This window comes from Macrotis lagotis, chromosome 1 (assembly GCF_037893015.1).
Source record: "Macrotis lagotis isolate mMagLag1 chromosome 1, bilby.v1.9.chrom.fasta, whole genome shotgun sequence".
Taxonomy (NCBI): Eukaryota; Metazoa; Chordata; class Mammalia; order Peramelemorphia; family Peramelidae; genus Macrotis; species Macrotis lagotis.
Genome location: NC_133658.1, coordinates 153,393,857 through 153,407,017, shown reverse-complemented (window position 1 = coordinate 153,407,017; position 13,161 = coordinate 153,393,857). Strand labels below are relative to the sequence as shown.

Sequence of the window (13,161 nt, the reverse complement as noted above, 5' to 3'; positions counted from 1 at the left end):
TTTTGAGAAATGTAATACAAAGATAATATTCCTCATTTGATTTCTTACTTTCTTAGCTTTCCCAGAAATGTTCATTTTGTTAGTACAGAAGTTTTTCATGTCATGAAAGCTATCTATTTTACTTTTTGTATCTACTGCCTCTATCCCCTATTTGATTAAGATTATATCTCATATATTGCTACAAAGGTATATGAACTGCTTTTTATTTTTTAATATGATCTCTATTTTGAATTTTTAGAATAAAAAGATTGCTTCCCAATTTTCCCATGAGTTTTTATCAAAGAGAAAGTTTTTTCCTAAGTAATTTGTTTCCCAATTTATAAAATATTGAGCCACTGAGTTCACCATTTTGGATTTTCCTTGTCAATTGATCTATCTCTATTTCCTAACAAATACTAAATGATTTTGATAACTACTACTTTATAATATTGTTGGGGGTTCTCAAGTGCTATCTCTTCTTTTTCCTTCCTCTTTTCATTATTTCCTTCAACATTTTAAATCTTTTGTTTCTCTAAATGAGTTTTATTATTTTTCAAGTTCTATAAAATATCTGCTTGATAATTTTATTAGTAAAGCATTCATTTCTATGCTGACATCCCAGAATTTCTTAAATTATTATGTAATCAGCAAACTAATCATTTTTATTTGTTTGCATTTTTTCTCGTTATTGCTAACACTTCTAGCTATTTCAAACAGTAGCAGAGACAGTGAGCATCTTTGTTTTTGCACTATTTACTGGGAAAGGTACTAGTACCGTTTCTTTGATATGGCAGTTGCTTTGGGTATACTTTATAACATTAAAAAAGGGTCCTTCTCAGCAAATACTTTGTACATTAAAAAAAATCAGTGCTGTATTTTGTCAACTCTACTGAGATATTTTTTAAAAACTTAATGATTATTTTTCTAATGTTGAATCATACTAGCATTTTTGGTATAAATCCAACTTGAGCATGATGATTATAATTTGACAGGATTTTATTTAAAATTTTAATTGATATTCATTAATGATATTGGTAAAGCTTGCATGTTATCTTCCCCTGATTTAGGTATTAGGACATTTCTTCATTCTGCAGCCAGCTGTATTCTTTTTGCATTTCTTTGATTTTTCCATCATACTCCACTCCTATTTCAGCTTTTTGTTTATCTTGTCTTCCCCAATTAGATTGTAAGCTCCCTGAGGGTAAGGACTATTTTTTGGTATTTGTAACCTTCACTCTATATTGCCTGGCACATAGTAGGTACTTAATAAATGTTTATTGATTATATTTGTTTCATTAAAGAGGTCTGGTAGAGGGCATTCCCAATTTTTTGGGAGTGTTTGTGTGCAACACAAGTTCTTCTTTAAAAGTTTGGCAAAATTCTCCTATGAATCCATCCAGACCAGGAGTTTCTGCCTCTTTCTATTTCCTTTTCTGTGTCTAGATTATTTAAGATATCTATTTGGTTTTTTGTTAATTTCAGTACTTTATAGTTTTGAAAGTATTTGTTTCTTTTGGTTCTCAATTTTGTTAGAACATAGCAGGTTCTAATAATTCTAATTCTCATTTTACTGTGATTTCACCTTGTTGAATTTATTTTTTGTCTTATTTTTTTAATTGGGTTGACTAAAGGTTCACCAAATTTACAAATTCTTTTTTAAAGAACTTTTAGTTTTTCTTTATAGCTTTTTAGTTTTCAGTTTCTCTATTTTCCCTTTAATTAGCAGTATATCTCTTCTTTGCATTATCTAAGTAGTGAAAAGGACAGAGTATTAGACTTGAGTCAAGACCTAATTTCAAATCCTACCTCAAATACTTACTTACATTATTTAATATTTCTGTTTCCTCACCTGTAAAAATGGGGATTATAGTACCTAATTCAAAGAATTCTTGTAAGGATTAGATAAGAGGTAAAGCCCCTTCTAAACTTTAAAACACTCTACAAATCCTATCCCAATTGTTTAATGTCTATTTTTTTAAAATCCAGTGTCCTTTCTAGCCTGTATAGGATTCTCCCCCCCCCCCGCCCCCCTCAAGAGGATATCATGGCTAGGTTGTAATCATCCCTTGAACTAAAACATCACAATTTTCCTTGAAGAACACATATATTAACTCTAGTTGTCAGTTAAGGGCTAAATTCTTGCACTGAATTATCCACTCATAACTCACTCCTTAGAGCTACTGGACACTAAATCATTAGTTTTACTTTCAAATTCTCATGTGGAGGGGTAGCCCCGTTCTGGAAGTGGAAAGGTTTCATTATGCATGTCCAAACTAACTAGAAGGCTACTATCCCCACCTGGTAGGCTCTTTCTGTTACTAATGAGTCATATGTTGGCTTGTGTAAAGGCACACCTTAGATCCAGAGACTCATCTTTAAAAGGCTGAATACAGGAAATTAAGAATGATCTTTGGACGGGAAAAAGAGGATCCCAGTACATCTTCAGTGTTACAGCTAAGTTAACAAAGTTGGTTGGTCTGGGGCTGGTGGTGACCTCCCTCCACCACACCAGCATTTTGCAATTCCTCCAGGCTAAGTTGCAGTAACTTGTTCTACTTGGTACTGCTTGGAGTCCCACAGGAGGGTGGCTGCAGCTGGGGCAGGATCCTGCAGTCCATCACCTGAGCAGGGTGAGTCAACAGGGACCACACCCTCACCGTGCTGCAGGGCCTATTCACAGGTTACCACCTCCAGTGTCAAGCTTAAAACCTTCCTGGGACCCAGGTGTCTTCTCCATGACCTGACCACACCTTCAAACTCATCTAAGGTGACAACCACAGGTGAATGGGAAAGAAGGACAAGGTACTCTGGTGCCACCATCTTAGAACTGTCAGGTGCATTTTTTTCCTTGGTAGTGATATAGACCTATCTTTCTGAATTCCTAGTTGAAGGTGGATGATGTTTAGAGGTCCTGGTCTGGGTTTTCTAATAAGGGGTTTACAACCTCTGGGTGAGGGAATGCTTATTTTTCTCAAGTCTTGAATTCCCAAGATCTATGTGTTTTGGGATGGAGATAGTGTGAGAATTAGGACACGAAGGCAGAGGCATATGGGTGATGATGCATGTTGGGGGGGGCACCAGTGCTGTTAGGGATTTCAGCATATCAGAAGTAAAACTGGGATATAGGAAACAACTTTAAATTTACTGGTATTTACCATATGGGAGCTCAGGTTTTCACTTTCCTATGGGATACTGGTTTTGATTGAAACTTTTTACTTGGATATCTGTCTAGGTATTTAATTTAGAGCAGTTGAGGGAAGAGAAAAGAGCGCTCCTTTATTATGAAGCCTCATTTTTCCAGTTTCAAAAGCTGGAGTGAATTAATTTAACTAGAGATCCTTTCCCTTAGATACATAATGTCCTCTCTGAGAATGGAAATACAGCTATTTGAGAAACATTGAGATTGGTAATGCCTGTAGGTCAGATCTTATTAGAAAGCCTATTCCTTAGGGAAAAAAAAAAAATCACATCCTGCCAGACACTTAAAAGGACAAAGGAATGCTGATCCCAGGGGCTTAAATGACTGCCTAGGTGACATGCTTCTAGGTTGTCAATCCTGGATCATAAGATCAAGAGCTGAAAGATAATCTTGTACAACCCCTTCATTTAACAAACGACTAAAATAAAGACTTAAGTGCCTTCTCCAAGGTCACACTATTTAAATAGCAGAAATGGATTAAAAGTCTCTAAAGCTATTTTCCTTTCCACTCTAGCACATTGCTTTTGCTGCCCATCTACATGATTCTTATATTTTTAGGGTAAGCCTCTTGACTTATATATAAAAAAAAATTGATCTGAATGTTTTTAAATTCACTTAGCTTAGGTTTAGGATCACATAGAATGCAATATCCTCTATTATCTCCAACTTTTCTGCCTTTGTGCCTTGGCTCAAATACCTTTTTCTTGTTCCTGGAATTCACTGTCCTGCCTTGACCAACAACTGAAAAAAGAATCCCACATGTCCTTTAAAGTTCAGCTTAAATGGGGCGGCTAGGTGGCATAGTGGATAAAGCACCGGCCTTGGAGTCAGGAGTACCTGGATTCAAATCCTGTCTCAGACACTTAATAATTACCTAGCTGTGTGGCCTTGGGCAAGCCACTTAATCCCATTTGCCTTGCAAAAAAAAAAACAATCCTAAAAAAAATTCAGCTTAAATGCTTCCACCTGGTAATTTCCCTTCATAAGACATCATGGAGCACTTTATTGATGCCTCTCTAATATTCTTATCATGTATTATTATCTCATATCAGTAATTCTTAGTGTGGTCTGAATATTCCTAAAGGTGCCCCAGATCCTTGAGGTAAAAACTGTTTCCATAATGATACCAAGGTGTTTTAATTTCTAATATAATAAATTATTGAGATATAACATGTATTTAAAAAAAGCTCTCGGGGGGATGGAAAATCAAATGAATTTTGAAGAATGTAAAGGGATCAAGACTAAGAATTTTAAGAACTAATACATTAGATTATATATATCATAGTATCTAATTCTTCTGGTAATATGCATGATCTTAGTACATAAGAGAAATGAAATAAATGGTTTGATTGAATGAATAAAAATGATCTAAACTGTTGGAAGACCAAAAGATGAATTCCATTTAGGGCTTTTCTCAAAACAAGTTAGTAAGTAATTTAAGAAAACATAAACAAAATATGCACTTACTATAAATATTCCCTTTATAAAAGGATTAACTATAGAGTTCCTTTAAGTAGTAAACTACCTGAGTGCATTTATGATTTAATTTACATATAAGAATTATATGCAGCATCACACTGCCATAGGAACTTCGATAGGCCAGAGGAGGCTTATGAGGGAGGAGAGATTGCATTGTATGTGCCAATATTAAAAATGATATTGCTCCTAAACTTAGTACTTGGGCAACACAAATATACTTGAAAATGTAATCTTCCTACCTCATTTTGCACGTCAGTCAAAATTTCCTTTTTCTGAATCTTAATCTTACTAATTTATGTTGAGTCTTCAGAAATATGCCATTTTAGTCTATTATTTTCTAGAACACTTTCATTGCTAATGTGCTTTATTATCTTTATTAGGATGTGATTCTAATTAGCTTGTCATTAAATCTGGCATTATAAATATATGAAATCAGAGTACTAAATCTGACCTCCCAAGGACTGCTAGGCCAGCACAACAGGCTCCAAAATGCAGTGGCTGCAGAAGCCCATAAGACAAACAGGAGGGTGGTGATGGGGAAGTTCTTACTCAAACAGAACTACAACAAACAGATGCTTGGTGATCCAGAAGCTGAGATCATCTAAGTAGATTGCACAGAAACATTTCTCAGATGCCTTTTTTTTAAACACAGGTTTCAGCTTGTTGTAACTTGAATCTAAGAACAGGTGAAATAGAGAAGCAAAAGTATGTTCTGTGGTTGGTGCAAAAAGTAGTCATATTGACCCCTGTTCAAAAATCAACATTTTCAAGGAATCAGAAGGAATCCTTTCTCGCCCTATCCCCTCAAAAGGCTCTCTTTGAGGTATGACTCAACCAATTCCACACTGGTTGGTGATAAAAAAATGAACTGAAAATTTCTGATTTCATTAATTTTCTCTTAAATTAATATGGATAAAAAAACATACTTCCTTGAGAAAAGTGTAAACTGTTTAATATTAAACAGTTTTAAGTATTTTCCTAATCTTATTGTTCTTAATTATTATAATCTACCCTGCAGAGCTTGAAAAAGTAAACTTGGAGATAGGCTTTTAGAAATTGATTGAAAATGAAAACACCATATTTTTACTAAGTATAAGCTTTCTTTAAAACAAAATAAACCTTCACTGTCTACTTTGCTGCAAGCATATGTACAGAATGCAAAATCTGGTGTGGAAAATGTCTGTAATTTTAACCTGAACCCTAGGCAAAGTTACTTCTCAATTTTTTTCAGTAGATAATTCACCTTTTATACTATTGTTCTTACTTCTATTCTGTCTGATCAATCAGGAATTCACAAAGGGGGGAAAATACAAGATTTGATTATAGAAGGATCTTTAAATAAAAATGAACTATCTGGGATGACAGAAATACACTAAGATACCTTAAGAAAAATAGGTAATTGTCTTCTTGGAGTAAACTAGCTCTTTAGAAGGGTTATCTTAAAAACCTCTTCTAAGATCTTGCACTTCAATAGTCAGAAACTGCAAAAAAAAAAAATCATTTTTTTCTCCATCTCTGAAAAAAAAATGACATTCTATAACCTCTCATTTTCCAAACTACCCAGTCTTCTGCTACACCCAAGATCTCCAAAATAATTCCAACTGAAAATAGATTTCTTTTAATTTCATAACTTTTCATTTTTAAGAACTTTCTCCAATTACCAAAACCTCTGCACTTTGGCATCTAGACTAAAGACTAGAGCTTCCTTTCCTGTTGATTTTCTTGTAGCATTTCAATTGATTAAATTTAGTAAATTAAAAGTAAAAAAGAAACAGCAGTCTTCTTTCTGATTTTAGATATCCACATTCTCTACTCAAACATTATTAGTTTCATATACGAAATAGGACAAGTAGAGAGATAAGTTGGGCAAATGCTGTTTCCGATGAAAAGTGACCTTTTTTTTCATGTTTTTTGAGATCAGACCACGGTTTACATTTAGTTTAGGAGATTGTCTTTTTTGATTTCTAAGTTCATAAGAATTAGATGTATGGAGTCTTTGCATAGCAGATAGGTGGTGCAGTGGATACCATGCTGAGCCTGGTGGCAGGCTCCTCTCTTCCTGAGTTCAAACTTGACCTTAGATACTTCCTAGCTCTGTGACCCTGGGCAAGTCACTTTACCCTGGTTGCCTCAGTTTCCTCATCTGTCAAATGAGCTGGAGAAGGAAATGCTTACCATGACAGTATGCATTTGCCAAGAAAACCTCCAAATGAGACCACAAAGAGTAAGACACAATTAAAAACAACAGTCTTGGGTTCAAATTCTTTTTCTGTAACCTTGGGCAAATCATTCATTCTTCCTGGTTATCAGTTTTTATATCCATTTTTTTGGTGAGCATTTAAGTGACTTTCCCAAGGTCACACAGCTAGTAAGTTTCAAATGTCTGAGGCCAGACTTGAATTCAGGTCCTACTGTCTTTAGTCCAGTGTTCTATCTACTGCACCACCTAGCTGCCTCTTACATCCATTTAAAGAGAGAGAGAGAGAGAGAGAGAGAGAGAGAGAGAGAGAGAGAGTTAGATGAGATGAGATGGCTTGAGGTCCTCCTCCAGCTCTAAACCTATTATCCCATGTTTTAGTAAACATTTCTCATGTATTTTTTCAATCCTTAGTTTCTTGGAGCAATGTTTTCTCTAATGTACCCCAAGAGTTAAAATAGAGGCCAAAAGGTCACCAAGTTGTGAGTTAATAGCTCCCATTAGCCAGAAGCAATCCATAAATCAAATGGAAAGAGCAATAATCTGCCTGTACCACCCTGCATCACACACCCTCAGTCTCAGTGCCAGGGATACTGGAGGTTGGGCCATGGCAAATGAAAACTACAGTAGGAGTCGCTAGAGGGAGGGAGAGGGAGTAAAGGAGGAAGGGGGTGGGAAAAGAGATAGGGAGGGAAGATAAAAAGAGAAGAAGATAAATAAAATATAGGAGAGAGGATTGCAGAATCTGAACTGGACTTCTTAATGTTATATATACTTTTAATACTTTGTTTTGGATAGTGTTAAGTATATAAAGCTGACTTCTTGGGCATTTGTATAAATCAATAATGAGGAGAGCTTAACAAACACAAAGCAAAACAAACAACAGGGTGTGACAGACTGTAAAATACAATGAAGCAATACCACTAGGATTGAGTAAGGATGAAATGGAGAAAAAATTTTAATATTTAATTCTATAACTTCCATATAGCAGTGGCTTGAGATATAATCCAAAGAATTAGTGCAATTTCAATATGAAGTTAATTATTTGAAAATCTTTAGCTTTCAATTTTTATTTTATTTTGTGGATTTATATTGTTGATTTTGAATATCTGATCATTGTAATTGAGACAGGGCTGTTCTAGCAACATTATTCCAGAGATGTGGCTGATTTGGCATCAGGTATAACCAATTACATGCAAAAAGAAAAGGGTAAAAATTCAATATAGCCCCCCCCTCCCCAAATCTCTTGAAAGACTTCTTGGATCAAAACGGCTAGGTGGCGCAGTAAATACAGCACTGGCCCCGGAGTCAGGAGTACCTGAGTTCAAATCTGGCCTCAGACACAATAATTACCTAGCTGTGTGGCCTTGGGCAAGCCACTTAACCCCATTGCCTTGCAAAAACCTAAATAAATAAATAAATAGAAATAAACAAAACTACAGAGAGAATTGAGTATAATGATAATCTGAAGTCATCTAGAATCTCTAGATTTCTGATAGCCATTGAGCAGTGGAAGAAAGAACTTGCCAAACAGAAAGACAATCTGGGGCAAAAAAAGAAAAAGCAAATAAAAAATAAACCACATAATTCTTAGTTGGCACAAACATACTGGTTGGCTACAGAACAATAGGAACTATTTGGTTATATTCTTCAGCATCGACTCATAATCCTTTAATTAGAGCAAATCTTTTAAAAAGGAAGCATAATTTATTATTGCCAAAGGAAGTAGTGGAAAATTCAAATATCTGTGTGTGCAAATGCAGAGGCACATATATATCTCACATATGTTTTTTCCCCCTCCCCTCCCTTCCCTTTCCCCCTCTCCCCTCCACCTCCCAGATATACAAACAATGTAGGATCCAGGGTCTTAAAAATAATCTTGCTTCAGAGAAACATGATTTGGATCATTTTTCAAGTTCTTCTGGGAATTTTTTTAGTTGGGAAAAATGTGATGAGAGGGCGAGATCCAGCAATACATGGGCATGTTAAAAGATGTGAACAAATCATCTTGGGTAAACTCTACTTTGACTTCAGGCCAAGTCCTGTCTGTGTGTGTGTGTGTGTGTGTGTGTGTGTGTGTGTGTGTGTGTGTGTGTGTTTGGCATTAGGTTGAACTAAAAGTATTATGACATTCAAATGATATGAAAATTCGAGTAAGGGAACCCTTCTTTATTCAAGGTCTTTCTTCTTCTTCTGCTTCTTCTTCTTCTTCTTTTCCCCTTTCTCTGATGTTTGATCTTGGACAGATTCCATAACCATTTCCTCTTGCTTTTTCTTTTTTTTCTTTTTCAGTTCTGTGGCAGAGGTTTCTGTAATAGGTTCTTGCTCATCACAAACTGGTCTCTTCCCAGGAGAAGCATCCAGACACAGCTTATAACCAAGTTCTCTAACATGGTTCTCAGCAGATGTTTTTTTCTTTGGCTTATATTCAGCATGCCATTCTTCTTCCTCCTCTAGATGCTCTTTTTTGGGAAGCTTGGCCTTGGGTTTGTTCCAGTCGTCAGTTTCCTTTTCTTTTCTTTTCTTCTTTTCTTTTTTCTGTTTAGTTCTTTTCTCTTCAAAAGACTTGGTTTCAGCAGAAGCTGTGTGTATGGATACTGATTTATTCTTTAGCTCCAACATTCGCTTGGCAAAATATTCCTGTACAGTGAGGTTACTGTTTACTGTGGGGGTGGCCTTTTCCTCACTTGTAGTTGGGTTATGATCTTCCTAGAAAAAAGGGAGAATAGTGAAAAAAAATTTATTTTAAAAATGGAAGAAAGGAGATCAGGAAACACTTGATAAAATTTCCAAATAGTTCAGTTTCTCACAATTTAACCAGAAGACTCCACCTACAGTAATCTATATTTTGGCTGTCAGAAAAATTAAAGTAAGGCTCTTTTTCTCCTGGCAAGACTACTGGACTAAACCTAAGATATTCCAGACCTATGCAGTACAGAAAAAGAGTATTTCTTTCTGGTGAAATGGGAAATGTTACAATGGGAAAAAGGCTGTGTCCAACTCACAAAAACTCTATGATTAATAAATAATTTATTTGGAATTAAAAAACACTGTAGTCCCTACTCCCAACTCTAGTTAGAGAAGCTCCATTCAAAGAATAATACATATACACCTCACTCTATAGTGAATATATTTACATATGATATCAGCAAGTCAAGAGTTTATAATTCAAAGAGGCAAATAATATCTGTATTCATCATTGATGAAAATCAGTGAAATATATGTTTTTATTTGAAATGTGTTCTCAGAAGGTTTGGGAGGTTAGAGAAAACTGATTTAAACTGAAAGAAATATTGGTCATTTAGTGATAATGTCATGAAAATGTGTCAAGAAGGAGAAAGCAATTTATAATACATGAAATCAACATTAAAACAAAGGTCTAGGGAATATTATTTGTATAAAGGACTTTATAAAAGGTAATCAAATAATAAATAATGCTAAGCTTATGCTTTAGAGTAGTGATTATATGGCCAGGAATTCCTGGGGGTCCCAAGATGTTTTTAGGGGGTCATCAAGTTCAAAATTGATTTCATAATGATACAAAGATATTTAAATTTCTATTAAATATATATCAATGTTAGATAATTAATATTTTAGAAAATTACTTAATCTATTCTCTTCCCCATTTACTTTCACAGTGAACAGTGGTTATTTGGTTCTTTCAGAAAGCCATGTCTAGACTCAGGAAGATCTGAATCAAGAATTATTCAGGAACTTACCAGCTATGTAACCCTAAGCAAATGACTTAGTCTTTGTTTGCCTCAGTTTCCTCATCTGCAAAATGGAGAGAATAATAGCACCTATCTCTCAGAGCTGATGTGAAGGTCAAATGAGATAATGATTGTAAAGCATTTATCACAGAGCCTGGTAAATAACAACAAAAAAGAAGCGGACCATACAAAGAGACCATGGAGACAGGGAAGATCAAGATACAAACTAAGAAATCAATGAAGTTAAAATAGCCACAAGTAAAGACTCAAAGAAAAGCTATAAATTGATGACAGGCCCAAAAAAAATTCCTAGAAGAGACAAAATTTATTTTCAAAATAAAAAATGGTAGAGAAAAAATCATGTGAAGGAAAATTAGTAACAGATAATGAACAACTGGATAAAAGAGGCACCCAAAAATATGGAAGAAAACAAAACCTTAAAAAAATGCAACAAATGGAAAAAGGTACAAAGGCTTGCTGAAGAAAAAAGATTCTTTAAAAATTGGTATTAGGCAAATGGAATCTAACGAATGCAGGAGATATCAAAAAATAATAAAATGAAGTCAAGAGAATGAAAAAAAAAAGAAAATGTGATCTATCTCATTGAAAAACAGATCAAGGAAAGATAATTTAAGAATTATTAAGCAATTTGAAAGCTATGATTTAAAAAAAAAGAACCTAGTCCTCATATTTCAAGAAGTTATAAAGGAAAACTGCTTCAAAAGAGTAGAACCAGAGGGTAAACTGAAATTTAAAGAATCTATCAATCACCACCTGAAAGAGATCCCAAAATGAAACCTCCCAGGAATATCATCACCAAATTCCAAAATTCCAAGGTCACAGAGAAAATATTTTAAATACCCAAAAGAAACCACTCAAATCTCATGAAGTCAGAGTCAGGCGCATACAAGTAGTTACCATGTTAAAGGAGTGGTGGGTTTAGAACATGATTATTCCAGAAGATAAAAGATCTGAGATTACAACCTACCCAGCAAAACTGAGTATAATCTTCTAATGGAAATTTAATAAAAAAAAGAGGACTTTCATGCATTTCTGATGAAAAGACCAGAGCTCCTTAGAAAATAAAATGAAAAAGAAAGCATAAGGGACTCAAAAAGGTTAAGCTGTTAATTTTTAATATAAGATGATAATACATAACTTAAATTTCTTTAAATTTATTTAATGTAGTGGGGTTAAGTGATTTGTCCAAGGTCACAAAATTAGGTAATTATTAAGTGCCTGAGGGCAGATTTGAACTCAGGTCTTCCTGACTCCAGTACTTTATCCACTGTGTGACCTAGCTGTCCTACATATAATTTCTATGAATTTAATCATTATTGGGGTAGTTAGAAAGATTTTTTCATAGAATGAGGGCAAGTAAGTGAGTCAATTGTGTTAGGATAATATTTAAAAAAATAGACAGAAAAGAAACACACTCAATTGGGAATAGAAATCTATCTTATCCAATAGGGAAGTAGAAAGAAAAACAATAAGAGACAGGGGGAGGAAAGAAGGATAACTAAAAAACAGAGCAGATAAAATAAGGCACTGATTAGAAGCAAAACAGACTTTTGAGAAGGGACAGTATAAAGAGAGGGAGGAGGAGGAGGAAACAGGGAAAAAAGGATAGAAGTATATGTACAGTAAGTAATCATAACTGTGAATGTGAATGAGACAAACTCACTCATAAAACACAAACTGGGTAGCAGAATGAATTAGAAACCAGAATCCAACAATATTTTGTTTACAAGAAACATGCTTGAAACAAAGACACACATATAAAGAGTTAAATAAGAGGCTGGGGCAGTCTCTGTTGCTTTACCTGATGTAAAGAAGGCAAGAATAGCAATAATGATCTCAGACAAAATAAAAAATAAAAACGGACCTATATAAGTAGGGAAACTGTATCTTGCTAAAAGCCACCACAGACAATGTAGTAATAATGACACGAAACACGAATGCACCAAATAACATCTTAAATTCTGAAAGGAAAAGTTGAATGAATACAAGAGTTAAAATAGACAGTAAAAGTATACCAGTAGGGGAAGTCAGCTTTACCCTCTCAGAGCTAGATAAATCTTACCATAAACTAAATAAGAAGTTAAGGAGATAAAAAGAATTTTAGAAAAAGTAGATACGATTCTACTTTTGGAGAAAACTGAATAGGAATAGAAAGGTATATACCCCCTTTTCAGCTTTACATTGGACCATCACAAAACCTGACCATGAATAAGGTATAAAAACCTTACAACAAAATGCAAAACCCCCTTTCAGACCATAATGAAATAAATTCAATTCAATAAGGGGTCAACAATACAAATTCTAATAACCTAATCCTAAAAAATGAGTGGGTCGAAGAACAAATCATAGAAATAATCAGTAATTTCTCTAAATTTCTCTAAAGAGGATGACAATGGAGACAACATTCAAAATTTTGTGGGATGCAGCCAAAGAAGTACTTAGGAAGAAATTTCTATTTCTAAACATGTATAGCAATAAAAGAGAAAAAGAGCAGATAAAAGGAAATTGAACAAACCATAACTGAGTTTCCCAAGGGAAAAAAATCCCAGTAACAGCTGAATCTGGTTAATTCTATC

General features: G+C 34.5%; 1 protein-coding gene across 3 annotated transcripts in view; it reads right to left on the bottom strand.

Moving 5' to 3' along the window:
- Nucleotides 1–8,665: 8,665 nt before the first annotated feature.
- Nucleotides 8,666–13,161, bottom strand: part of PINX1 (PIN2 (TERF1) interacting telomerase inhibitor 1) — a 119,375-nt gene continuing 114,879 nt past the window's right edge. For 2 of the 3 annotated variants that reach the window (XM_074209178.1, XM_074209179.1), the window contains exon 8: nt 8,668–9,563. In XM_074209178.1, the coding sequence (XP_074065279.1) occupies nt 9,024–9,563 (540 nt within the window). In that variant the 3' untranslated portion in view covers nt 8,668–9,023. Of the gene's footprint in view, nt 9,564–13,161 lie in introns of all 3 variants that reach the window. The other variant, XM_074209180.1, reaches the window with a different exon arrangement.